This window comes from Leucoraja erinacea, chromosome 23 (assembly GCF_028641065.1).
Source record: "Leucoraja erinacea ecotype New England chromosome 23, Leri_hhj_1, whole genome shotgun sequence".
Lineage (NCBI taxonomy): Eukaryota > Metazoa > Chordata > Chondrichthyes > Rajiformes > Rajidae > Leucoraja > Leucoraja erinaceus.
The window spans coordinates 32,744,589-32,772,372 of record NC_073399.1 but is presented as its reverse complement, the minus strand read 5'-3'; the positions used below and the strand labels follow the sequence as shown (position 1 = coordinate 32,772,372).

Below are 27,784 nucleotides of genomic sequence, written 5' to 3'. Positions count from 1 at the left end.
GGGTGACGTTTCAGATTGAGACCCTTCTTAAATTAGACCATTGGGGCACAGGGAAGAGAGGGATGGTGGTCTTTGTAAGTTTGTTACCTAAAAATTGAGAATTCAATGTTCATACAGTTAGGTTGTAAGGTACCCAAGTGGAATATGAGGTGCTGTTCCTCCAGTTTGCTTATGGCCTCACTCTGGTAATGGAGGAGGTCCAGGACAGAAAAGTCTGTACAGGAACGGGAAGGGGAGTTAAAATGGTTTGCAGCACATCCAGCAGGCTGATCCTCACTTCGTATCTTTGTCTTTTTTTTAAAATAAACCAACACCTGCATTTCCTTGTTTCTCCACTGACCTGAGGCTTACCTGTCTGAAGTTACCGGGCTTACACTGTCCTTCTGAAAGAAAGGAACAACATTAGCTATCATCTAGTCTTCACCTGGGGATAATATGATTGCAAAAATCTCAACAATCAATTCAACGCAATACTTTAGAGATATAGCACAGAAACAGGTCCTCAGGCCTAACAAGTCTGCTCCAACCAGCGACCATCCCCTACACAAACACTATCATACACATTAGGGACAATTTACAATATTTCCAAGGCCAAGGACTCAAGGGCTTGAGCTCTAGGGAGCGGTTGATCAGGCTAGGACTCTATTCCTTGGAGCGCAGGAGGATGTGAGAGGAATAGATCGGGTGGACATACAGTTTCTTGCCCACAAAATGGGAATCAAGAACCAGAGGACATAGGTTTAAGGTGAGGGGGGGAAAGATTTCATAGGAACATGAGGGGTAACTATTTTACACAACGTGTGGTGCGTGCATGGAACGAGCTACCAGGTAATTGAGGCGGGTACTATCATAACATTTAAGAAACAATTAGATAGTTGCAAGGATAGGATAGGTTTAGAGGGATATAGACCAAACGCAGGCAGGTAGGACTACTGTAGGTGGGACCTATTGGTCAGTGTTGGCAAGTTGGGCATGTACAAACTCTGTACAGATAGCACCCGTAGATGAGTATGGGCATGTTTCCGCGCATACAACCCTAATCCTACTTCGACAACAGAACCTAAGGACCACCTCTTGCACTACAATGATTATTTTTCTACTTGTGTTTTGCACTATGTATTGTCTTTTTCTGTAGTCTTATTTATTTTTTGCTGCCTTGCAGAATGTATGTGTAATTTATGTATGTTACATATAGCTTATGTTTTTGCATGTTGGCTGAGTCTGTGCCTGTGCTCCTGCTACAGGCGAGAGTTCCATTGCCCTGATTCTCACAGTATTTGTGAACTAAACTCAACTGAACTGTACTTGACTTTGTTTCCCCACGTCATTCTGACGTAGATCCTGTGTGGCTCTGGGCATTTATTCACCTTTAAACATTCCAAGACAATCTAATAACACCATCTCAATGCCTGCATGTTCAAACCCGAACTCCTTATACTGCACACACTTCACCTTGGTGAATACAGATGGGAAGTATACATTTATAGTATTTCTACACCTCTTGGTTGCGCATATCGATCCCCCCTCCTATTCTTTAGTTTAGTTTAGTTTAGAGATACAGCGCGGAAACAGGCCTTACGGCCCACCAAGTCCACACCGACCAGCACCTACATGTTAGCACTATTAGACACACGCTAGGGACAATTTACACTTATACCAAGCCAATTTACCTACATACTTGTACGTCTTTGGAGTGTGGGAGGAAACCGAAGATCTAGGAGAAACCCCACGCTGTCACGGGGAAAACGTACAAACTCCGTACACACAGCACCCGTAGCCGGGATCGAACCCGGGTCTCCGGAGTTTCAAGCGCTATAAGGTAGCAACTCTACCGCTCCGCCACCATGCATCGTGTGGCTCCCTCATGTGTATGATTGTGAAGGAGACATTTCCCTCCCCTCTTTCCATGGCTACCTTCTTGTTCCTAATAACTTATAGAATGATTTAGGATTCTTCTTAATTGTACTTGCAGGAGATATTTCAAGACCTCTATTTCCTTGTAAGAACTCCCCGTATTATTGCGGTGTCACGGTGGCACAGCAGTAGAGTTGCTGCTTTACAGCGCCAGAGTCCCGGATTTGATCCTGACTACGGGTGCTGTCTGTTCGAAGTTTGTACGTTCTCACTGTGACCACATGGTTTTACCCAGGTGCTCCGGTTTCCTCTCGCATTCCAAAGACGCATAGATTTATAGGTTAAATGGCTTCGACAAACATTGTAAATTGTCCCTCGTGCTTACGATAGTTAAATTGTTTTGTACCTGGTTCCATTAGCATGTAGTGGCTGCTGCATTCTGAACTGTAAATAGTTAAGGGTAGTTCTTGGCTACAAAAGTGCCCGCAGCCAACAAGCCCAGACTGTTACGGCTCAGGTTAAGGTGCTGAAAAACACAACCATGCCTTTCTCACACACACACTACTGCTTGAACAAAGTGTTTTTCCATCACCCCTGCCAAGCCAAGATGATCAGGCCAAGATAATGTCGGAGCATGGCGACTCTTTACATGCTGGTCCCACAGGAGGATCTCTTATCATCTGGGGCAACATAGTGCCGTACAGCGGCACAGCGGTAGAGTTGCTGCCTTACAGCACAAAAGGTCCGGGTTCGATCCTGACTACGGGTGCTGTCTGTACCGAGTTTGTACATTCTCCCTGTGACCATATGGGTTTTCTCCGGGTGCTCCGGTTTTCTCCCACAATCCAAAGGTTTCTAGGTTAATTGGCTTCTGTGAATTGTAAATTGTTCCTAGTGTGTAGGATAGTGCGAGGGTCCAGGGAGGTCGCTGGTCAACGCAGACGCGATGGGTCAAAGGGTCGCCACACTGTAAATCTAAAGTCTAAATATACCACCTGTAAATCTATCACTATTTCCAGACGATACAATCCTGAGAACTATATTCTGCACTCTGGTACCTTTAGCTTCATTCTACCTTTTGTACTTGTGTTTGGTTTGATTGCATTTGTGTGCAGTATTATTTGACTGGATTGGGTAGCACGCAAAGAAAAGCCTTTCATTATACACGTGACAATAATAAACTTAAACCCTGAACCCAAGCTGCTAGTGAAACATCTCATAGAGGCATCGGCAAATGGAAAGCCACGAGAGAGGGGCACTAAAGTTTTCCAAAGGGATGATCAATTCCCTTTAAACATTACACGTGATTTATTCAATACATTTTCACTGGAACATTTAATTCCATTATTTTCAACAACCAAAATGTCAGTAAATGTCCTACCTTCCAAGCTTAGGGAGCACAAGAAAAGTGGAATTGATTTTATGAGATCTGAAAGATTGTAACTTTTTTCGTATTATCTTTATATCGGCAGGTGAACTGAATTCTGGAAATGGATTTATGCCTCACATTTTATCTTTATTTCATTCTACACTTATGCGTACCCTCTGCAGAAAGTAAGTACCTAAAACCCAGAGGCCCGGGTTTGATGCTGCTCTCAGTTACTGTCTGTGTGGTGTTTGCACGTTCAACTTGTGACCGCGTGGGTTTCCCCTGGTGCTCTGGTTTCCTCCCACATCTCAAAAGATGGATTTACAGGTTAACTAGCCTCTGTAAATTGCCCGTGACTTGTAGGGAAAGTGGGACAACATAGAACTAGTATGAACAAGTGATTGGTGGTTTGTGCAGATTTGGTGAGCTGAAAGGCCATATCTCTAAACTCTACTAGAAGTTGATGGAAGCTTATGGATATTCAGGTAATGGAGGCATGTTGTCACGTGCAGGCAGATGAGATCAGTTTATGTTGACAACATGTTTGGCACAGATGTTGTGTTTAGTTTTAAGTTCAGAGATACAGCATGGAAACAGGCCCTTCGGCCCACCGAGCCCATGCCAACCATGATCACCCGTACACTTCCATGTTATCCCACTTTTGCACCCTGCCTACTTAGGCCAATTAACCTACAAACCCGCACGTCTTTGGAATATAGGAGGAAACCGGAGAAAACCCACAGGATCACAGGGAAAACCTGCAAACTCCACACAGATAGCGCCCGGGTCGTTGCCGCTGTGAGGCAGCAGCTCCAGGGTTGCACCACTCTGTTCTAAAAGGCCTGTTCCTCTTCTTTCTATGATTTTCAGCATTTGTGACTTTGGATTGTAACGCATCAGTGACAGGAATACTGCATGAGGATACCATCTTACCGTGCAAAACAGATACAACAGACCCAGTTGACATCAGATTTATAAAACTGCATCAAAATCAAACCCGTAATAAAAAATTGATCTCCACCTCAAGTGAAAATGTTCGTAGAGGTCAGGATCGAATCCAATTACGTTGTCAAGATGAATTACGTTGTCAACATGATCTGTCACTGATAATCCATAAAACGGAGCTGTCAGATAACGGGACGTATCAGTATGCCTTGTATGCAACACATGGACATGCATCTGCTCTCATCACTTTGATCGTTGAAGGTGAGTAATATTGTACTTTCTCTTCCTTTCTTTCACTTTTTAAATACAGGTGCACAACCTTTTATCCGAAAGCCTTGGGACCAGACACTTTTCGTAATTCAGAATTTGTCGGTCTTCGGAATGGAAATTTTTTAGCGTAGATTTTAATGGCTGGCTCAGTGGTAGAGTGCTCGGCTCATATCCGCAAGGTCGCGAGTTTGCGCCTTGATCCCGGCAGTTACTCGGTCGCGAGTTTGAGTCTTCAATGTCGTTTTTTCTTGCAGTATGAAATGCAGTGTAGGAGAGGTGTACTGACTGTGTGGGCAGAACTTTGGAAGTGATTGCCCACCAGTCTAAAAAGCCGCTGTGTCTCCCTGTCCCTGGGATAGCAGGGGGCGATCAAACAGCACAATACCCCCCTCCCCCTCCAACTCCAGAGGAATCCGCTCCCCGATGGGCCGCTACGGCGACAAGTGGCAGTTTGCCCACAGCCCGAGCTGCGCCACCCCAAGAACACCTTGCACACCATCCGCTTCTGCCCCTACGTGTTCCTCTGGAGTTGGAGCGGGGCTGGGCTGGAGTTGCTGCTGGCTGTGGGTCTCCGTGCTTGCAGTGGGCCTGGGGGTCGCTGTCCCGTTGGTCCTGACGTCTCCGGCCACCCCCCTGGACTGGAGCTGAGACAGGGAACTGTACCGCCCTTGCCCCCTCCCTCTGCAACTGCAAACAACCCCACTCTCCTGCAAGGGCGGTACAGTTCCCGGAGGATAGCAGGTGGCCGGAGACGTCAGGACCAACAGGAACCCGCTCCCCGATGGGCCCCTACGACGCCCCAAGCTGCGCCCCGTCATCCGCAACCCAGGTTCCTCTGTAGTTGGAGCGGGGCTGGGCTGGGCTGCTGTTGGCTGTGGGTCTCTGGGTTCTCCGTGCTTGCGGTGGGCCTGGTGGTCGACGTCCAATTGGTCCTGACGTCTCCAGTGACTGCACTGGCCTGCTGCCATCGCCGACATGAAGACAGTACAAAGCCCCCGCGCTGGTGCAATGAGCGGGGAGCTGGAGAGGGGAGGGAAGGGGTCACACACATGGCCGGGGAGCAGAGGGGTGTAGGTGGGGTGAAACTGAAGGGAGCGACAATCTGCTGCTGCCTGCACGCTGAGTTAAAAAGTTCCCACACAAGACTCACGATACACTGTGTATCGTGAGTCTACCGTGGGAACTTTTTAACTCAGCGGGCAGACAGCAGCATATTGTCAATTATTAACCCTCCCGCGCAATATACCCTCACCTTCTCATTTATGGATGGGGATTTAGTTCCCCTTTCTTCGAGGACCGACCGGAGGTTCCACTGTCACCTCTGCGGGCCGCCCTCGGTGAACGTCCTGTCTCACTGTCCCTGGGATAGTAGGGGGCGATCAAACAGCACAATACCCCCCTCCCCCTCCAACTCCAGAGGAATCCGCTCCCCAGTGGGCCGCTATGGCGACAAGTGGCAGTTCGCCCACAGCCCGAGCTGCGCGACCCCAAGAACAAGACGGAGCCCTTGCACACCATCAGCTTCTGCCCATACAGGGAGCGTGTTCCTCTGGAGTTGGAACGGGGCTGGGCTGGAGTTGCTGATCTGGGATCTCCGTGCTTGCAGTGGGCCTGGGGGTCGGTGTTCCGTTGGTCCTGACGTCTCCGGTGACTGCACTGTGCTGCTAGCATCGCGACGTGAAGACAGTACAAAGCCCCCGCGCCGGTGCATTGAGCGGGGAGCTGGAGAGGGGGGGGAAGGGGTCACACACATGGCCGGGAAGCAGAGGGGTGTAGGTGGGGTGAAACTGAAGGGAGCGACAATCTACTGCTGCCTGCACGCTGAGTTAAAAAGTTCCCACGCAAGACTCACGATACACTGTGTATCGTGTCTACCGTGGGAACTTTTTAACGCAGCGGGCAGGTAGCAGCATATTGTCAATTATTAACCCTCCTGCGCAATATACCCTCACCTTCTCTTTTATGAATGGGGATTTAGTTCCCTTTTCTTCGAGGACCGACCAGAGGTTCCGCTGTCACCTCTGCGGGCCGCCCTCGGTGAACGTTTTCAAGGACCTTTCTTCAAGGACCGAAAAAATGTCCGCTATTCGGAGGCTTTCGTTATTTGGATCTTCGGATAAAAGGTTGTGCACCTGTACTGGTTACAGTTAATTGTTAATAAATTGCAGCTTTCCGCTTCCAAAGCACAGGTGTGAGTTTGGTAAATTTATGGAATGTTGAGGATTACGTTCAGAGAGTATTACCACGGCTTTTTTTTTAAACTCTATATTTCTTTAGTGGGCGGCACAGTGGCACAGCTGTGGTTGGGCAGCTGCCTCCAGCGCCAGAAACCCGGGTTTGATCCTGACCTCGGGTGCTGTCTGTGTGGAGTTTGCACGTTCTCCCTATGACCGCGTGGGTTTCCTCCGGGTGCTCTGGTTTCCTCCCACATCCCAAAGTTTTGTGGGTTGTGGGAATTATTTGGTCTCTATAAAAGTAAACCTCCCCCTAGTGTGCAGGGAGTGGATGAGCAAGTGAGATAATGTGTGGGGAGGAACTGCAGATGCTGGTTTAAACAGAAAATAAACACAAAGTGCTGGAGTAACTCAGTGGGCCAGGCAGCATCTCTGGAGAGAAGGAATGGGTGACATTTCTGGTTGAGACCCTTAATCATAGAGTGATAGTATGGAATCAGGCCCATCAGCCCACCGAGCCCATGCCAACCATTATCACCCCCACATTAGTTCTATGTTATCCCCCTTTGCACCCTGCACACTTTGGGCAACTTTCAGAGGCCAATAAACCTACAAACCCGCACGTCTTTGGAATACAGGAGGGAACCAGAGAAAACCCACATGGTCACAGGGTGAGCATGCAAACTCCACACAGATAGCACCCAAGGTCAGGATCGAACCCGGGTCTTTGCCGCTGTGAGGCAGCAGCTCTACTGATGCACCGCGGCGTTCTAAAAGGCCTGTCCCTCTTCTTTCTATGATTTTCAGCATCTGTGACTTTGGTTTGTAACGAATCTGTGACAGGAAAACTGCATGAGGATACCACCCTACCGTGCAAAACAGATACAACAGGTCCAACTAACATCACATTAATAAAACTGCATCAAGATCCAACCCGTGATGAAACATTGAATGTTCTTGGAGGTCAGGATCGAATCCAATTACGCCATCAAGACCCATATGATCTGTCACTGATTATCCATAAAACGGAACTGTCAGATAACGGAACGTATCGGTATACTGTGCGTAAAGATCATGGATATGACTTTGCGCTCATCACTTTGATCGTTGAAGGTGAGTAATATTGCACCAGGGAGTGGATGCGTAAGTGAGATCATGTTTAGGGGAGAACTGCAGATGCTGGTTTAAACGGAAAATAGACACAACATGCTGGAGTAACTCAGCGGGCCAGGCAGCATCTGTCAAGAGAAGGAATGGGTGACGTTTCGGGTCGAGACCCTTAGTAGCCATAGAGTGATACAGTGTGGAAGCAGGCCCTTCAGCCTAACTCGCCCACACCGGCCAACAGTGTCCCAGCTACACTAGTCCCACTTGCCAGCGTTTGATCCATATTTCTCCAAACCTGTCCTATTCATATACCTGTCTTATTGTTTCTTAAATTATGGCATAGTCCCAGCCTCAACTACCTCCTCTGGCAGCTTGTTCCGTGCACCCAAGATCCTTTGTGTGAAAAAGTCACCCCTCCGATTCCTATTAAATCTTTTCCCTTCACCTTGAACCTATGTCCTCTGGTCCTTGATTCCCGTACTCTGGGCAAAAGACTCTGTGCATCTACCCGATCTATTCCTCTCATGAAGATTCAGTTTACATATTAAATGCTGTGAGAATTGAGAAAATAGAAGGTTTTGATGGAGAAATATCAGATATTGATAAATTGTGCAACAAGTGGCCTTTGTGAATGACAAGTAGAGAAGTCTTATTATTGATACACAAACTTCATCAGTTTTCTGCTATTTGATGAGAGCAAGGAGCTGTAAGCTATCCAGAGTCATTTCAAATGAAAGGTAGATAAATGTGAAGGAACTGTACGATATTTGGCATTTCTGGCTCAGTGCCCTCCAATCTGCAACACCAACCCCCCTTTATCCTGTATCTACCTATCATTCACCAGGATTTGTCATGCCCCCACCTCTTTTCCGTCTTTTCCCCCTCCCTCCTGCAGTCTTAAGAAGAGTCCTGACCTGAAACGTCACCTATCCATGTCTTCCAGAGATGCTGTCTGTGATAAGGGCCTTTCCCAATTTCACACCTAATTCACGACCTCTGCCGACTTTGCCTTTGAATCATACTCGCAGCATAGCCCTCACAAGGTCAGAGGAGGTTGGAGGTAAGTCGTAGCAGGCTGTGATGCTAGTTGTAGGTACTCGTGGCATCAAGTAGGTCGGGGGCGTTTTTTCTAGCGTGATGAAAAATGTCCACGAGTAAAAAAGGTTGTGAATTAGGTCTTGAAAGAGGAACAGGCCCTCAACTCCGGCACTTTACAACCATATAACCATATAACAATTACAGCATGGAAACAGGCCATCTCGGCCCTTCTAGTCCGGGCCGAACACTTACTCTCACCTAGACCCATCTACCTGCACTCAGACCATAACCCTCCATTCCTTTCCCGTCCATATACCTATCCAATTTATTTTTAAATGATAAAATCAAACCTGCCTCCACCACTTCCACTGGAAGCTCATTCTACACAGCTACCACTCTCTGAGTAAAGAAGTTCCCCCTCATGTTACCCCTAAACTTTTGTCCCTTAATTATCAAATCATGTCCTCTTGTTTGAATCGTCCCTACTCTCAATGGAAAAAGCTTATCCACGTCAACTCTGTCTATCCCTCTCTTAATTTTAAAGACCTCTATCAAGTCCCCCTGTAACATTCTGTGCTCCAAAGAATAAAGACCTATCTTGTTCAACCTTTCTCTGTAACTTAGGTGCTGAAACCCAGGCAACATTTTAGTAAAATTTGTATTTTTGTTTGTAAACCAGCATCTGCATTCCCTTGTTTTTCCGACTTATTTAGTGCCTTTAATGGTATATATGGACATATGGAGTTGGCAGTGGTCCCAGAGATAAACATACAGAAATCCTATTACTGGAAATCTGCAATTACGATATTGTTGAGTGTTTTATTTGGCTTGGTCATTCCATTTATAACAGCTCCTACAACTATTATCTCTAGATTTATAGATACAACACCTTGACTGAGTAATAGAGAACTCTTAGCACCTATTGTATCTCAGTTTACTTTAATCTCATGGTTCATTTATGACCTGATTTATCATATAATAAAGTAATTGGAGCCCTAACTGAGCCCCAAGCTCATCTACTTTATTTCTTATACTTCCCACATTCATATATAACATTTTAAATTTGGTATTCACCTCCCCTCTCACACCAGTTCCTATTTCACTTGACCTTACTCTCTTATTCTTTCTTGAACTTTCCGTTCCATTAATTCAGGTGTCTTTCATAACTTTACTCTCTTCCCCTTTAACTCCATCTTTGTACTTCCAATTTGTCGATTCCCCCCCCCCCCCCCCCCCCCCGGCTATTTAGTTTAAACCCAGATTATTATCTGAATGGTGGCCGATTAGGAAAAGGGGAGATGCAACGAGGCCTGGGTGTCATGGTACACCAGCCATTGAAAGTAGGCAGAAGGTACACAAAAATGCTGGAGAAACTCAGCGGGTGCAGCAGCATCTACGGAGCGAAGGAAATAGGTGACGTTTCGGGATGAATCCCTTCTTCAGAAAGTAGGCATGCAGGTGCAGCAGGCAGTGAAGTAAGCGAATGGTATGTTAGCATTCATAGCAAAAGGATTTGAGTATAGGAGCAGGGAGGTTCTACTCCAGTTGTACAGGGTCTTGGTGAGACCACACCTGGAGTATTGCGTACAGTTTTTGACTCCTAATCTGAGGAAATACATTCTTGCCATAGAGGGAGTACAGAGAAGGTTCACCAGACTGATTCCTGAGATGTCAGGACTATCGTATGAAGAATGACTGGATAGACTCGGCTTATACTCGCTAGAATTTAGAAGATTGAGGGGGGATCTTATAGAAACTTACAAAATTCTTAAGGGGTTGGACAGGCTAGATGCAGGAAGATTGTTCCCGATGTTGGGGAAGTCCAGAACAAGGGGTCACAGTTTGAGGATAAGGGGGAAGTCTTTTAGGACCGAGATGAGAAAACCATTTTTCACACAGAGAGTGGTGAATCTCTGGAATTCTCTGCCACAGAAGGCAGTTGAGGCCAGATCATTGGCTATATTTCAGAGGTAGTTAGATGTGGCCCTTGTGGCTAAGGGGATCAGGGGGTATGGAGAGAGGCAGGTACGGGATACAGAGTTGGATGATCAGCCATGATCATATTGAATGGCGGTGCAGGCTCGAAGGGCCGAATGGCCTACTCCTGCACCTATTTTCGATGTTTCTATGTCTAACCCACCCTGTGCAGAACTAACAAACCTACTTGCCAGAATGTTGGTCCCCCTCCAGTTAAGGTGTAACCCATCCCTATGGTACAAGTCCCCCTTACCCCAGAAGAGATCCCAGTGGTCTATAAATCAAAATCCTTGCCCCCTGCATATGCCCCTCAGCTGTACATTCAGATCCCCTATCTCCCTGTTTCTGCCCTCACCAGCATGAGGTACTGGAAGCAATTCAGAGATAAACACCCTAGAGGTCCTGCTTTTCAGCCTTCTTCCGAAATCATTAAACTCGTGTTGCAGAACCTCCTTCCTCTTCTTCCCAACGTCATTTGTGCCAACTTGCACAACCACTTCCAGCTGCTCCCCTTCCCCCTTGAGCAGGCACGGAAATCGCTATCAAAATATGGGGGGGACACCACTTCTTGGCGACCGCGCGCGCATGTGCACACTCACTCACACGCGAGCCTTCAGAGGCTTCAGCCGTGGGCCTTTTGAACGGTTATTTCAGCTCAATCCAGCGCTAAATGCAGCTCAACTCTGCCTGTCTCGCCGGGTTAACCTACAGCCCTGCCTGGACTGACGAGACACCAGCCTGGAGTCGTGGAGCTAGTCCTGCTTCTCCGCGCTGGCTGTAAACCTGGGCCATATTTCCCGTAAATCCAGGCAGGGCTGTAGGTTAACCTGGCAGGACAGGCAGAGTTGAGCTAGATTTAGCGCTGCTTCTCTGTGCTGGCTATGGGCCTGGGGGCACAGCTCCTGTCTGACTCCCGACGTCTCTGGCCACCCCCTGGAGATGGTCCAGTGGCAGTTCGGCAGCGATTGCAGCGCCGGAGAGCCGGGGTCGATCCTGGCTGCGGATGAGGCGCAGGTTGGTGTCCAGGGCTGCCAAGAGTGTTTTGGCACGTCTCCCTCCTCCAATGACCACGTTCTATCCTCAGTCCCACCCCCCACCCCCCCCCCCTCCACTTCCGCCTGTGACCGACAGGACCCTCCTCCAATGATCGCGCTGAATCATCATGTCCCGCCCCCACGTCTCTCCCATCCAATCGGCGCCCTCGATCAGCAGTCCCACCCCCACTGTCTCGCGGAAAGCGAAGATTTCACCGGGTTTTAAAATCCGGATTACAAAAAATGGGGGGGTTCGTCCCCCACCTCTCAAAACCGGGGGACGTGTGTCCCCTGCCCCGCCCCTCCACCCCCCTGGGATTTCCACCCCTGCCTTTGAGGATGCCCAGCAATCAATTCAAGATGTCTTGAACACTGGCACCAGGGAGGCAACACCTCGAATCTCGCCTGTTTCCACAGAATCTCCTATCCGTACCTCCCACTATTGAGTCAACTACCACTACGGCGTTACCTGATGTAGGTCTCTCCAGTTGAGCCAAAGCGCTAGGATTTAATTGAAAGACCCATCGCCGCTCGGACTGGAAGTGTTTTACCAGCTGAGTCACTGTTCCACCCTTCATTGCATAGTTATATGTTATTTTTATTATTATCGATGCGATGATTTTGATTGGAACTAGTTCTTTAATGTTGCAAACATAATGAAAATGTTAAATGTTTAGGCCATTTTTTGCTCTAATTGCAATCAGGCAATAATAGGTTAACTTTGACTATAAAATAAAACTCATTGCAGAGAGTGAGTCAACCGAAAATCCTTCAAGCTATAAACTGAGTTCCATCTCTGAAGAATCACAGTGTTGAATACTCAATGATTCAATGATACTTTAATGTTGCACATGTCTCGATACAGTGAAATGCTTTGTTTTGCAAACAACCTTGTAAAATTATATAGCAGACTTCACCGAGGCAGTACACAAGTGTTGCCATGTTTTGGCACTGACTAAGTTACAAAACTGCGCCGAACAGTCCTATCAACTGCCTGCAGCCGCAAGTGGCAACAGCCCACTCCCCTCTTCCGCTGGATCCCCCCCCCCTTTGATCTCGGTGACCCCCCACCCCAGCCAGGTCCCCCTTCGTTCTCTGCATCCCCTGCTGGGTATCTCTCCAAGGGCCCTCCACACTCTCTGACTCCCCTCCTCTGTAAGCTTTGCTGCTTGATGTGAGGCATGGTTTTTTCCAAGGCTTCTGGACACATAATTTTCATAAGTTAGTTATGATTACAATGGAATTTCAGTGAGCCCCGCATTGGGTTTAACCGTCATCCAGAGTTGAGTCTCCATTAGTATTGTCCTTATTCCCTGGTCTCAGATTCCTGTCCATTCTGTGTCACAAGTGCCTTGTATAAATAAATTATAAAATCTACTTTATCAAGAAGAAATCAGAGCAGTTCAGTGGTAGAGCTTCTGACTTACAGCACCAGAGACCCAGGTTTGATCCTGACGACAGTAGTTGTCTGTACGGAGTTTGGGTTTTCTCCAGGTGCTTCTGTAAATTGTCCTGGGTGTGTAGAATAGTGCTAGTCAAGTCAAGTCAAGTCGAGTTTATTTGTCACATACACATACGAGATGTGCAGTGAAATGAAAGTGGCAATGCTCGCGGACTTTTGTGCAAAAGACAAACAACAAAACAACCAAACAAATTATAAACACAATCATAACACACATATTCTTTTACATAATAAATAATGGAAGGAAAAACGTTCTGTAGAGTTAGTCCCTGGTGAGATAGGCGTTTACAGTCTCTGTAATTGCGAATTGCCTCTGGGAAGAAACTCCTTCTCAACCTCTCCGTTCTCACCGCATGGCAACGGAGGCGTTTGCCTGACCGTAGCAGCTGGAACAGTCCGTTGCAGGGGTGGAAGAGGTCTCCCATGATTTTGTTTACTCTGGAGTTGCACCTCCTGTTGTATAGTTCCTGCAGGGGGGTGAGTGAAGTTCCCATAGTGCGTTCGGCTGAACGCATTACTCTCTGCAGAGCCTTCTTGTCCTTGGCAGAGCAATTCCCAAACCAGATGGTAATGTTCCCGGACAAGATGCTTTCCACCGCCGCTGCGTAGAAGCACTGGAGGATCCTCAGAGACACTCTGAATTTCCTCAATTGCCTGAGGTGGTAAAGGCGCTGCCTTGCCTTACTCACGAGTGCTGAGGCGTGTGATGCCCATGTCATATCCTCGGAGATGTGGACTCCCAGATATTTAAAACAGTTCACCCTATCCACAGGATCCCCATTTATCCTCAATGGAGTGTACGTCCTCGGATGATGTGCTCTCCTAAAGTCCATGATCAGCTCCTTCGTTTTTTTGATGTTCAAGAGGAGGCTGTTATCCTGGCACCAGAGTGCTAGATGCATGGGGTTAGCACGGACTAGGTGGGCTGAAGGACCTGTTTCCCTGCTGCATCTCTAAAGTCTAAAGTAAAGTATATTCTTCCTTTTGAGACACGTTAATTATTTATTTTCTATTTCAGGATCTGGGTACTCAAATACAGCAGCATTGGAGAAATCAAAAGACAGGGAGAGAACTGGTGTTGGTCTTATTCTATCCGTGGTTTTCTTAATGCTTCTGATATTCTCAGCAATGTTTTACTACAAAAAACGGTCATCTCGAGGTAAACTATTAATTCTGATAATTGAAAGGGAAAAACTGATTTTTGCATAGCAGTTTTCAAAGAATCATTTAGTTTAATGATACAGCATGAAAACAGGCCCTTCGGCCCACCTAGTCCATGCCGACCATCGATCGACTGTTCACATTAGTTCTATGTTATCCCCCTTTTGCATCCACTCTCCAACACAGACTTCTCTTGGTCCCTGTCACTGTTATCTCCTGAATTTATATCATATGCAGCCAGCTATAAAATGGAGAGTTAACTTGTTATTTTTGGAGCACGTTATGTATGGGTGCCACAATGCGACATTTTTTTTATAGAGGCCAATTAAACTACAATCCTGCACATCTTTGGGATGTGGGAGGAAACCGGAGCACCCAGAGGAAACCCACACGGTTATATGGAGAACGTGCAAACTCCACACAGACAGCACCCGAGGTCAGAATTGAACCCGGGCCTTTGGTGCCGTGAGGCAGCAGCTCCACTCGCTGTGCCACTGAGCCACCTATTTTCTCTTTATTCTAATCTTGTGTGAATATAGATCTGACTAACCTATTCTCTGCCCACCCATCAATGTCTCCATCACGGGAATCAGTCTAGTGAACAACCACTCAATCCTTCCATAACAAACACATTCCTGCTCACATCAATGGGATCAAAATAGCACATGAAACAGATTGGATTTCAGCCAGATCTTGTGCAGTTGCACAGTTCAGCCTTGCTCCTGTACTCAAACTTTCTTGCAATGGAGGCCTTGCTAGCTGAAGCAGCCACGACGTGGGTGGCTGGCCAGTGGTGCATGGGTAGAGATGCTGCTTACAGTACTTGCAGCACCAGAGACCCGGGTTCGATCCTGACTACGGGCGCTGTCTGTCTAGAGTTTGTACGTTCTCCCCGTGACCGCATGGGTTTTCTGCGAGATCGTCAGTTTCCTCCCACACTCCAAAGACAAACAGGTATGTATGTTCATTGGCTTGGTGTATGTGTAAATTGTCCCTAGTGTGTGCAGGCTTGTGTTAATGAGCGGGGATCGCTGGTCGGTGTGGACTTGGTGCACCAAAGGACCTGTTTCCATGCTGTATCTCTAAACTAAACTAACCTAAACTGAATGCTGCTTTCAATGGTTCAATGTTTCTTTGTTGTCATGTGTACCCAGGTACAGTGAAATACATTTTTTGCATAAAACTCAGCAAGATTATCCACGTACATAAGCACCATCTACCAGTTAACACAGAATGTAGAACAGTGCACTAGTTGTATGCAAGAGGTGCCATTTTGATGCCATCTTACAGTCCCTGCTGCAGCCGGCCACAAAAGCTTGTTAAAGCCATCGTTTCAATCTGTGTCGTCCCGCGATCCGATGTCCCTCTCCTTGCACCGCTGCCTTATCCCTTGTTCTTGGGAGGGGGGGGGGGGGCGCTTCCCGCAACGGAACTTGAGGGAGCAGAACATAAGACCCCCAGTTCTTCTTACTGGGCCCTTGGTCCAGCAACCGCCGTCGTCTCCTTCTATCCTCCTCCTCTCGCAGCGGGTGAGTCGGGCCAGTTGTTGGGATGGGCAGTGCCTCACAGGGGCCCTGTATCCAGTGTCCGCCACCGTTTCTCTCCATCCTCCCCACCGGGTGGTTTCCGAGTTCTCCCATTCCACCCCAGCCTGTTTTTGGGCACATGGCTGCGGCTCGCTAGGATTCAATCTCAACAATTGGTGCACATGGACACCAGGCATCAGCACATTTTCTTTTGCCAGTCTATCATTGACTCGAGTAATAATGCCTTCCTGTTTTAAGTACCAATGTAAATGATTATCCACAGTAAACTCCATTAGCCTTACATTGGCCCATTCGCCTAACACCTCGAGACACATCTAGAGTTTAAAAAAAGACGAGAGTTTGGTGTTAGACAGGAGTGTGACATGGTGCATGTTTATGAAGCAATGCTATCTAGGAAATAATCTTTCAACTCTAACCTACTGCTAACCTGACATTTACTTGAATAATAATGTTGTGATTTTCTCTAAAGCATCGATGAGGAGATTTTCTGAAACATCACGGTCAAATCTAATAGGTATGTCAATTTTTTTAAAATAAAATGTTTTACAATGTCAAATAAGAGCGCCTTCTTTACCTTTAATTAGAACGTAGCACATGGAATGGTGTTGCATGGGACCAGGCCCTTTGGCCAACAATGTATGCACAGACTGTGATGCCAATCTAAATTCATTCCATCAGCCATTGTATATATCCGTCCATTTTCTTCCTGACCAAATCCTGTCTAAACACCTCTTAAATGTTGCTTCCAACACTTTCCCTGGTTGTGTACTCCAGGCACTTACGGCTGTGTTAAGAAAACTTGCCTGGTCAATCTCCTTTAAACTATCCCTCTCTCAGCTTAAAGCTATACCCTCAAGTATTTGACATTTGCACACTGGGAAAAAGACTGACTATTTACCCGCTCATTATTCTATAAACCTCTATCAACCTCCATCAAACCTCAATGCTCCAGATAAAACAATCATGTTTGTTCAATCTCTCCTTTTAGAATTTAGAAAATTCTCTAATCAATCCAGAATCTAGGTAAGCCCATTTTTCACCCTCTTCAACACCCCCTCTCCTTTTCTGCAGTACGGCAACAACAACCTGCTCACAATAGTCCAAATGCAACGTCACCAATATGTTACGCAGTTACAACCTGACTTCCTGAATTGTCAACATCATCACCGATGAAGGGAACCATGCCTTCTCTACCAGCTTGACTACTGTGTGTCACTTTCGAGGAGCTATGAACTTGCACCTCAAGATCCCTTGAAGACTGAAGAAGGGTCTCGACCCGAAACATCCCCTATTCCTTTTCTCCAGAGATGCTGCCTGACCCGCTGAGTTACTCCAGCTTTTTGTGTCTATCCCTAAGACCCCTTTGTACATCAGTGCTCCTAAGAGTCCTATCATTTATTGTATACATTCCTCTTGCATTTGACTTCCCAAAGTGCAATCTGTGGGATGTGGGAGGAAAGCAGAGCACCCAGAGGCAACCCACACGGAGAATGTGCAAACTCCACACAGACAGCACTCGAGGTTAAGTTCGCAACTGGGTCTCTGGCACTGCGGGCCAACAGCACTACTAGCTGCGCTGCTGTGCTGCCCTTTATTTCGTGACAGATGGCACAGAGTTGAAGTGACAAGACTTTACATGATCTGCAAACTAAATTATTTTATCAAGTTAAATTCCTGAAACAAGTGTTAGATTAGGATATGAAAAACCCTCTTGCCTATTATCATAATCATTCAGGTAAATTAGCAACATCATCATGTCTCGATATTTCCACCACAGCTCAAAGTACTGATAAATCACAATTCAAACAGCTAATTATATTTTACTTGTTTCCAAGCCAATTGACTGAGATCTGATCCTTCAGAAAAGAAGAGTGAATGAAGGGTGTATAAACGGAGCTGAAATAACAAGAAGAGACTTGACATTCAGAAGATTATGATCAGGCGTCACTCAAGTATAAAAGAAAGATAGCCTTTGCTATATGATTACTCAAATTTCTTGGCAACATTGTAAATCTTTGATGACGAAGAAAATATCATTATCATTAAATTTGTTTTTTGACAATTTTCAACATGTTTTTTATTGTAATATGAAATTGACAAATGTTGAAAGTCTAAGCATGACATTCTTTCTTGCATTCTAAATCCAAGTTCAGACTTATCCCATCAGCCTGACAAACACCCAGCCTTAACTTAATAGACCACAAGAGTCACAGGTACAGCTACATGCTGCCTTGTTTTATGCTGACAGTGTACAAGATAAAAGATACAAGATTCAATTTAATTGTCATTTGGACCCCTTGAGGTCCAAACGAAATGCCGTTTCTGCAGCCATTCATTACAAACAAATAGACCCAAGACACAACATAATTTACATAAACATCCATCACATCGCTGTGATGGAAGGCCAAATAAACTTATCTCTCCACTGCACTCTCCCCCCCCCCGATGTCAGAGTCAAAGTCAAAGCCCCCGGCTGGCGATGGAGATTGTCCCGCGGCCATTAAAGCCACGCCGGGAGGTGCAAGGCCGCACACCGGGTCTTGATGTTAGAGCCCCCCGGCGTGCGCTCGCAGAGTCCCGCGGCCATTCCAAGCCGCACGGGGCGGTGATGTCAGGCCCCGCTCCAGGAGCTCTTCGACCCCGCAACTCGGGCGGGAGAAGTCGCCGTTGCGAGAGCCCTGAAAAGCGGTCTCCCTCCAGGGACCCGCGGGCTCCCGGTGCCGCCGTCCACCAGACCCGCAGTTGCAGCCACAGAATCTCCGGAGGTCGGGCCGCAGCAGCAGCAGCGCTCCACCATCGCTCCACCCGCTCCGGACTCGGCCAGCTCTGCGACGGTGAGGTGAGTCGTCGGCACCAGAGTCCCCGGTCTTCTCCTGTTGGAGGCCGCTCCTCGTTGCAGCCCCAACGACAACGGAGACCCAACAAAGAAAAGGTCGGGTCTCCCGTGCAGGGAGAGATTTAAAAGTACCCCCTCCCTCCCACACCACCCCCACCCCCCCACACACACACACCCCAACAAAAAATAACAAAAACTACATAGAAACATAGACAAAAAATAATAAAAACGCAGACGGGCTGCAGAGGCCGCTGCTGACGAGAGTCGCGCCGCCTACAAGAGTCATAGACCACAAGAGTCACAGGTACAGCTACATGCTGCCTTGTTTTATGCTGACAGTGTATTAGGACCATGTTAGAGTGGGAGATTAACACAGTGATGAATGAAAGGTGGGCAAGTAGTTGTACATGCAACCTGGAAAAATAATAACTGAAAACAAGGTGTGTTATGTCCAATGTCCCTCCAAACACTGTCAAATTTATATTCATGTGTACTGTACATCCCATGCTAATAAAACCTGAGATTATAGTGAAGATTTTTTGCATAAATTCTGCTGATTTATCATCATGTTCTTAAAAGACACTTGGACAGGTATATGGATAGGGAAGGTTGGAAGGATATGGACCAAACATGGGCAAATGAGATTAGCTTTGATGTGGTATTTTGGTCAGCATGGACAAGCTGGGATGAAGGGCCTGTTCCCATGCTGTGTGACTCTATGATGAGTGTCCTCACAATAGCCCAATGCTATTGTGAATGCTATAGAATGGGTCCAGAATACCCTCTAGCCTCAAGTCACTGCGAGCAATGGAATTATCTTGCACTCCTTAGCATCATGCTAAGATTTATTGTAGTTTGGTTTAGAGATAAGACATGAAAACAGGCCCTTCAGTCCACTGAGTCCATGCTGACCATTGATCACCCGTTCATACTAGTTCTATGTTATTCCACCTTCCCATCCACTTCCTTCACACTAGAGGCAAATTATAGGGATAAGTGGGACCCGTTATAGACTAAGTGGGACCCGTTGCATCCTAGCATCACACGGGAGGGCTGGTCCCCCAACGCAATGTTCCGCCTCTCCGCCAATTCCAATATTGGTGGCCAGTGGGGGGGGGGGGGGGTTCTGGAGAGCTAGTATGGGTGTTGTGCACTGAAGGGACTGGTTTCCAGAGGGCTAGTATGGACATTGTGGGCCAAATGGATTCTTGGGCTGGTGGCTCAGTCACTCAAGCCTGTTGTGCTGGCAGCTCACTCACTCACGGCTGGTGGGCTCGCAGTTGACTCACGGCTATTCCTTGAAATTTCATTTCATACAGGGTGCAAGGGCACCAAATTCAAGTGCAGTTTCATATAATTTCAAGGAGGGTGCAAGGCCACTAAAGACAGCGAGTCGTGACCTCTCCCTCCCCCATATTGCAGAGACTGAGCCACGCCCACACTTCCGGGTTTTATAGTCCCCCCCCCCCATCCCACCATAAGGGGCATGACCTTCAGGGCGTGATTGACAGGAGAGAGAATCTCAACATTTTTTAAACACTAATAACTCTTTTATTTTTCATCGATGGGAAGAATCCTCAGCACCTGATGAGCGCAGGGTGGCTCTGAGTAAGATGGCCAAAAATCACAGCAGTACGTGGTAGCGGTTTTTTCTAAAATCAATATAGAGCGCAAACAGGAAGTGGTCAAGATTAGACTTTAAATTATATAGAAGGCAAGGCAGCTCTAATTAGGCAGGGCAGCTCGCTTTAGCACTTTCTAAACCAAAGGCAACACAGCTTTAGCACTTTTAAACCAAAACATACTTTTGCATTTTAAAACTACATTTTCAAACCACATTAAGGGCACTGACAGGTGAGTAAAACCACTCACAGTTTAGTAGACATGTAATCAGTGTTATTCACAGCTCAGACTGAGAATTATGACCTCTCGCTCCCCCATCTTGCAGAAAACTGAGGCACCTCCACACTTTTGGGTTTTATAGTCCCTCCGGAAGGGGCGTGGCCTTCAGGAGAGAGAATCTTAACATTTTTTAAACACTAATAACTCTTTTATTTTTCATCGATGGGAAAAATCCTCTTGTCCTGCGCAGCAGTGGGGGACTCTGAGTAAGATGGTCAAAAATTACACGATTGTAATCATGTATAGTCTGTCTGCTGACTGGATAGCACGATAGAAAAAAGCTTTTCGCTGTACCTCGGTACACGTGACATTAAATGGAACTAATCTCAACTAAGGCCACTTAACCTTCTAAACTCGTACATCTTTGGGATGTGGGAGGAAACCGGAACACCAGGAGAAAGTGTAAACTCCACAGAGACATCAGCTGAGGTCAGGATTGAACTCATGTCTGCCTGTTACACAGAAAAGCTGGAGAAACTCAGCGGGTGCAGCAGCATCTATGGAGCGAAGGAAATAGGCAACGTTTCGGGCCGAAACCCTTCTTCAGACTGATCGGGGGTAGGGGTAGGTGGGGACAAGAAAGGGAAAAGGAGGAGTAGCCAGAAGGCTGGAGGGTGGGAGGAGACAGCAGGGGAGCTGAGGAAGGGGAGGAGACAGCAAGGACTAACAAAATTGGGAGAATTCGATGTTCATGCCCCGGGGGTGCAAACTCCCCAAACGGAATATGAGGTGCTGTTCCTCCAATTTCCGGTGCTGCTCGCTGTGGCCATGGAGGAGACCCAGGACAGAGAGGTCGGAGGCGGAGTGGGAGGGGGAGTTGAAGTGCTGAGCCACCGGGAGGTCAGCTTGGTTATTGCGGACCGAGCGGAGGTGTTCGGCGAAACGATCGCCCAACCTCCGCTTGGTCTCACCGATATAGATCTGCTGACATCTAGAGCAGCGGACGCAATAGATGAGGTTGGAAGAGATGCAGGTAAACCTCTGTCGCACCTGGAACGATTGCTTGGGTCCTTGAAAGGAGTCGAGGGGGGAGGTAAAGGGACAAGTGTTGCATCTCGTGCGGTTGCAAGGGAAAGTGCCCGGGGAGGGGGTGGACCGAGAGGGAAGGGAAGAATTGACAAGGGAGTTATGGAGGGAGCGGTCTTTGCGGAAGGCAGATATGGGGGGAGATGGGAAGATGTGGCGAGTAGTGGGGTCACGTTGGAGGTGGCGAAACTGACGGAGGATTATTTTTTGTATGTGACGGCTGGTGGGGTGAAAGGTGAGGACTAGGGGGACTCGGCCCTTGTTGTGAGTGCGGGGATGGGGAGAGAGAGCAGTGTTGCGGGGTATGGAGGAGACCCTGGTGCGAGCCTCATTTATGGTGGAGGAGGGGAACCCCCGTTCCCTGAATAGTGAGGACATTTCAGATGTCCTGGTGTGGAACGCCTCATCCGTGGAGCAGATGCGGCGTAGACGGAGGAATTGGGAGTAGGGGATGGAGTCCTTACAGGAAGCAGGGTGGGAAGACGTGTTGTCAAGATAGCCATGGGAGTCAGTGGGTTTGTAGTGTATGTCGGTTAGAAGTCTGTCACCTGCAATGGAGATAGTGAGGTCAAGGAATGGTAGGGAAGTGTCGGAAATGGTCCAGGTGTATTTCAGTGCCGGATGGAAATTAGTGGTGAAGTGGATGAAGTCAGTCAGTTGTGTGCGGGTGCAGGAGGTGGCACCAAAGCAGTCGTCGATGTAGCGGAGGTAGAGGTTGGGGATGGGGCCCTGGTATGTATTGAACAAGGATTGCTCAACGTAACCTACAAATAGGCAGGCATAGCTGGGGCCCATGCGTGTGCCCATAGCTACGCCTTGGATTTGGAGGAAGTGGGAGGAGTCGAACGTGAAGTTATTGAGGGTAAGGACCAGCTCCGCTAGGCGGAGGAGAGTGTCAGTGGCTGGGTATGGGTTGCTTCTCTGGTCGAGGAAGAACCGGAGGGCTGTGAGACCATCGTGGTGGGGGATGGAGGTGCTCATGTCTGCCTGTGTTGCCTGTGCCACTGTTTGAAAAACAGACCCACCACTGCAGTTCTCCCCCTGTTCAGCACCCAAACATCACTAGATTTCTGTGCGTTGGAGTGGGATTTGAACCCACAACCTTCCAACCCAGAAATGGGAGCACTAACCACTGAGCCACGATGCTGTGAGATTTGAATGTGTGCTGCCGATATACAAAAGTGTAAATATTACATGAAAATTAAATATTAGGCGAGCTTCAGTCTCCAGAATATTGATGTCCCACTGGTAGTACTGTAGTTCCTTTTGGGTCTCAACTTACTGTATGATTTGCTCCTTGTTTGACACTGAGTGAAAACAAAATTTGCTCCAAATTCAATTGCAGGCCCTTCGGCCCACCAAGTCTGCGCCGACCAGTGATACCCGTACACCAGTGCTATCCTACACACTGGGGATCATTTATCATTTTACCGAAGCCAATTAACCTATAAATCTGTACATCCTTGGAGTGTGGGAGGTAACCGGAGTTCCCGGAGAAAATCCACATAGGTCATGGGCAGAACGAACAAACTCCATTGCACCCGTAGACAGGATCGAACCTGGTTCTCTGGCATTGTAAGGTGGCAACTCTAACTCTGTTGTTTCTCATCAGTATTTAATAATGGCCTTTCCCCTTAACCTCTCATGTTTTCTTATTATTGGTTTAATATCATTATCTATACTGAGATGCTATCCAGTCAAATCATTCCACACAGGAATAGTCACGTCATATTCAAGTATAAGGAGAAAACACCAGAATGTAGAATATAGTATACAGTTATAGTGTTACAGGTACAAAGTGCAGGTTCTGCAATGAGGTAGATGAAGATGGAGTCACATCCTGGCACATGGGGGGGACTATTCAGTTGACTGACAACAGTGGGGAAGTAGCTATTTCTGAACCTGATGCAATGTGTTTTTAAGCATCTAAGTACGCGCTAAAGTTCGTGCGTGACGTCATTTGCGTCATACTTACCAATCAGCTGGGCAGGAGGCGGGCCGACTGAATTTGGGCGTCGCACGGCATCTGGCGGTGACGTCATCACACAACGCCACGCCGGGCGGTGACGTCATCGCGCAACACTACGCGCTAGGCGTACGCCGTCAAGACGCTGCGTACGATTGCAAAGCGCCTGTTTGTCGACAGGCCATTGGCGCACGAAGATTTCGGCCACTGCCACAATTTCGTAGCCCCACGCGATCTCAGGACCAGCCCCGCACAATTCTACACTTCTAAGTGGGACCGGCCCCGCGCGGCCATACGGTGCCCGTACGCCTCAAGCGACCACGAGGTCGCGTAATTTGCGAGCCAAGGTCACGTAAGTGGGACAGGCCCTTTACTTTGGCAATCCTATGAGAGACAGACGCAGCACAACGGAAGCTCGGCCTGGCACGTGGACCGAGGTACAGTGAACAGCCAATCAGTCAGCAGAAAAACTACACATGATTACAATCGAGCTGTCCACGGCGTGCAGATAGAGGATAAAGGGAATAACGTCTAGTGCAAGGTAAAGACAATAGACAATAGGTGCAGGAGTAGGCCATTCGGCCCTTCGAGCCAGCACCACCACCATTCAATGTGATCATGGCTGATCATCCACAATCAGTAGCAGTAAAGTCCAAATAGAGATAAATAAGTCCGATTTGTTTCCCTTCATTCCGTGGTCGCCTAAGTATAGGAAGGATGTCAACAAAATAGAGAGAGTACAGAGGAGATTTACTAGAATGTTGCCTGGGTTTCAGCAACTAAGTTACAGAGAAAGGTTGAACAAGTTAGGGCTTTATTCTTTGGAGCGCAGAAGGTTAAGGGGGGACTTGATAGAGGTTTTTAAAATGATGAGAGGGATAGACAGAGTTGACGTGGAAAAGCTTTTCCCACTGAGAGTAGGGAAGATTCAAACAAGGGGACATGATTTGAGAATTAAGGGACTGAAGTTTAGGGGTAACATGAGGGGGAACTTCTTTACTCAGAGAGTGGTAGCTGTGTGGAATGAGTTTCCAGTGAAGGTGGTGGAGGCAGGTTCGTTTTTATCATTTAAAAATAAATTGGATAGTTATATGGATGGGAAGGGAATGGAGGGTTATGGTCTGAGTGCAGGTAGATGGGACTAGGGGAGATTATGTGTTCGGCACGGACTAGAGGGTCGAGATGGCCTGTTTCCGTGCTGTAATTGTTATATGGTTATATGCTCTGCCTCCACACCATAATTACAAAGCATCCCTCCCCCTGGTTTATCGAGTCCTTCCTTAAACTTGATCAGTACGGGTGTCGGGGGTTAAGGGGAGAAGGCAGGAGAATGGGCTTAGGAGGGAGACAAAAGTGCTGGAGAAACTCAGCGGGTGAGGCAGCATCTATGGAGGGAAGGAAATAGGCAACGTTTCTGGCCGAAACCCTTCTTCAGACTGATGTAGGGTGGGGGGGTGGTCATCTTTGATAATATTGGCCGCATTCCTGAGGCAGTGTGAAGTGTAAATAGAATCGATGGTGTGAGGCTGGCTTGTGTGATGAAGTAACACCCATCCACAGCTCTCTGCAATTTCTTGTGGCCTTGGGCAGAACTGTTGCCAAACCAAGTTGTGATACATCCCAGAGGATAGACACAAAATGCTGGAGTAAATCAGCGGGACAGGCAGCATCACTACAGAGAAGGAATAGGTGGCATTTCGGGTCCAGACCCTTCTTCAGACTGTGAGTCAGGGGTGAGGGAAACTAGCGGTATGAAAAGGTTCAGAAACTTTGTAACACATCCCATTAGGATGATGAGGTGGCTGTAAAAGTTGGCAAGAGTTGTTAGAGAATGCCAAACTTCCTTTGCTCTATTGGGAATGTTGGTGTGCATTATTGGCCCTAGCTTCAACATGGTTGGACCAGGACTTGTTGGTGATATTTACACCTTGGGACTGAAGGTCTCCACCATCTTCACTTCAGCACCATTGATACTGACTGGGGCATGTACGCCACCTCATTTCCTGGTCAATAACTTGCTCCTTCACCTTGTTGATGCTGAGAGAGAGAGTTGTTGTCTTGTCCCCATTTGAATAAACTCTCTGTCTCCTTTCTGAACTCTGTCACATCATAGTTCAGGCCCAACACAGTGGTGTCATCTGCAAACTGTGAATGAAGTTGGAGCAGAATTTGTCTGTGCAGTACTGTGTCTGTAGGAATATGGCCTCATACAAGGAAAGGGACATCACCCCAGGGGGTCAAATGAGGGACAAGGGTGCATTGTGTAAAGAAAAAGGGAAGTGCTAACTAAGGTTGCCAACTGTCCCATATTAGCCAGGACATCCCGTGTATTGGGCTAAATTGAATGGACCCATACTGGGTCCGCCCTTGTCCCGTATTTGAATGCTACTACTCGGGTCGAGGATACTGTCGGGTCGGAGACCCGCGTACGGCCCCACCTCACCCGTCCCGTTGTAGTGCAGCCCATGGCGTGCAGCAGCAGCGCCTCAACAGTTCATGAGTTGGATGGGGTGCCAGACATTGCATGCAGCAGAAGACAAAGCTCAGCTGGCCGACCAGCTGAGGAGTTTTGGCCCAGGCCCACGCACACACAAAGTCCAGTGCCCGGGCCAAAACTCCTCAGCTGGCCCACCGGCTGGGCTTTGTGTACAGTCCAGCATCCGGGCCAACTCATTATTCACCCAGCCATAGCCCAGTCAGTCAACGAATTGCCAGCAGGAATTTGTCCCTTATTTTGACCTTTTGTCCCTTGTTTGGGATTTAGAAAGTTGGAAACCCCAGTGCTACCATATGTGGAATAACACTAACAATATTGAACAGACACTAAGAATGTATTAAGAGTTTTGCACTGTTCTTTCACTTTGTATATGTTTTATTACGAATACAGTTCATTTCTGAACTTGAAAAAGTAAAGAAAGGGTTTGGGAACAAATCGTTACAGGGCATTAGTGTTGCAAATTATTGTTGAGGTTGTGTTGTTGCCTTTCCTTTTTATATATTTGGGTTAAATCCCTTGATCCCTGGGATGGCGGGACTGCCATATGGGGAAAGATTTAAAAGACTAGGTTTGTATTCACTGGAGTTTAGAAGGATGAGGGGAGATCTTATAGAAACATATTAAATTATAAAAGGACTGGACAAGCTAGATGCAGGAAAAATGTTCCCAATATTGGGCGAGTCCAGTACCAGGGGCCATAGTCTTAGAATAAAGGGGAGACCATTTAAGACTGAGGTGAGAAAAAACTTTTTCACCCAGAGGGTTGTGAATTTATGGAATTCCCTTCCACAGAGGGCAGTGGAGGCCAAGTCACTGGATGGATTTAAGAGAGAGTTAGATGGAGCTCTAGGGGCTAGTGGAGTCAAGGGATATGGGGAGAAGGCAGGCACGGGTTATTGATAGGGGACGATCAGCCATGATCACAATGAATGGTGGTGCTGGCTCGAAGGGCCGAATGGCCTCCTCCTGCACCTATTTTCTATGTTTCTATGTAAAACTGTAATTGTAACAATCCTACAAGTTACATGACTGTGTGGCTAGGTTCAGCTCCAACTCATTAATTAAGTTTGCTGATGACACTGTGGTGGTGGGCCTGATCTCAGACAACGACGAGAAGGCCTACCGGGAGGAGGTGGCTGATCTAGCACTCTGGTGCCAGGATAACTGCCTCCTCTTGAACATTAAAAAAACGAAGGAGCTGATCATGGACTTTAGGAGGGCACATCATCCGAGGACGTACACTCCATTGAGGATAAATGGGGATCCTGTGGATAGGGTGAACTGTTTTAAATATCTGGGAGTCCACATCTCCGAGGATATGACATGGGCATCACACGCCTCAGCACTCGTGAGTAAGGCAAGGCAGCGCCTTTACCACCTCAGGCAATTGAGGAAATTCAGAGTGTCTCCGAGGATCCTCCAGTGCTTCTACGCATCGGCGGTGGAAAGCATCTTGTCCGGGAACATTACCATCTGGTTTGGGAATTGCTCTGCCAAGGACAGGAAGGCTCTGCAGAGAGTAGTGCGTTCGGCCGAACGCACTATGGGAACTTCACTCACCCCCCTGCAGGAACTATACAACAGGAGGTGCAACTCCAGAGCAAATAAAATCATGGGAG

General features: G+C 47.5%; 1 protein-coding gene across 4 annotated transcripts in view; it reads left to right on the top strand.

The window, feature by feature from the left end:
- The window catches only part of LOC129708458 (uncharacterized), a 31,745-nt gene extending 13,743 nt beyond the window's left edge, over nucleotides 1–18,002 (top strand). For 3 of the 4 annotated variants that reach the window (XM_055654251.1, XM_055654249.1, XM_055654250.1), the window contains exons 2-7: nucleotides 3,327–3,408; nucleotides 4,094–4,429; nucleotides 7,420–7,725; nucleotides 14,249–14,389; nucleotides 16,408–16,452; nucleotides 17,774–18,002. In XM_055654251.1, the coding sequence (XP_055510226.1) occupies nucleotides 3,345–3,408; nucleotides 4,094–4,429; nucleotides 7,420–7,725; nucleotides 14,249–14,389; nucleotides 16,408–16,452; nucleotides 17,774–17,781 (900 nt within the window). In that variant the 5' untranslated portion in view covers nucleotides 3,327–3,344 and the 3' untranslated portion in view covers nucleotides 17,782–18,002. The remainder of the gene's footprint in view (nucleotides 1–3,326; nucleotides 3,409–4,093; nucleotides 4,430–7,419; nucleotides 7,726–14,248; nucleotides 14,390–16,407; nucleotides 16,453–17,773) is intronic. The other variant, XM_055654252.1, reaches the window with a different exon arrangement.
- Nucleotides 18,003–27,784: the final 9,782 nt, after the last annotated feature.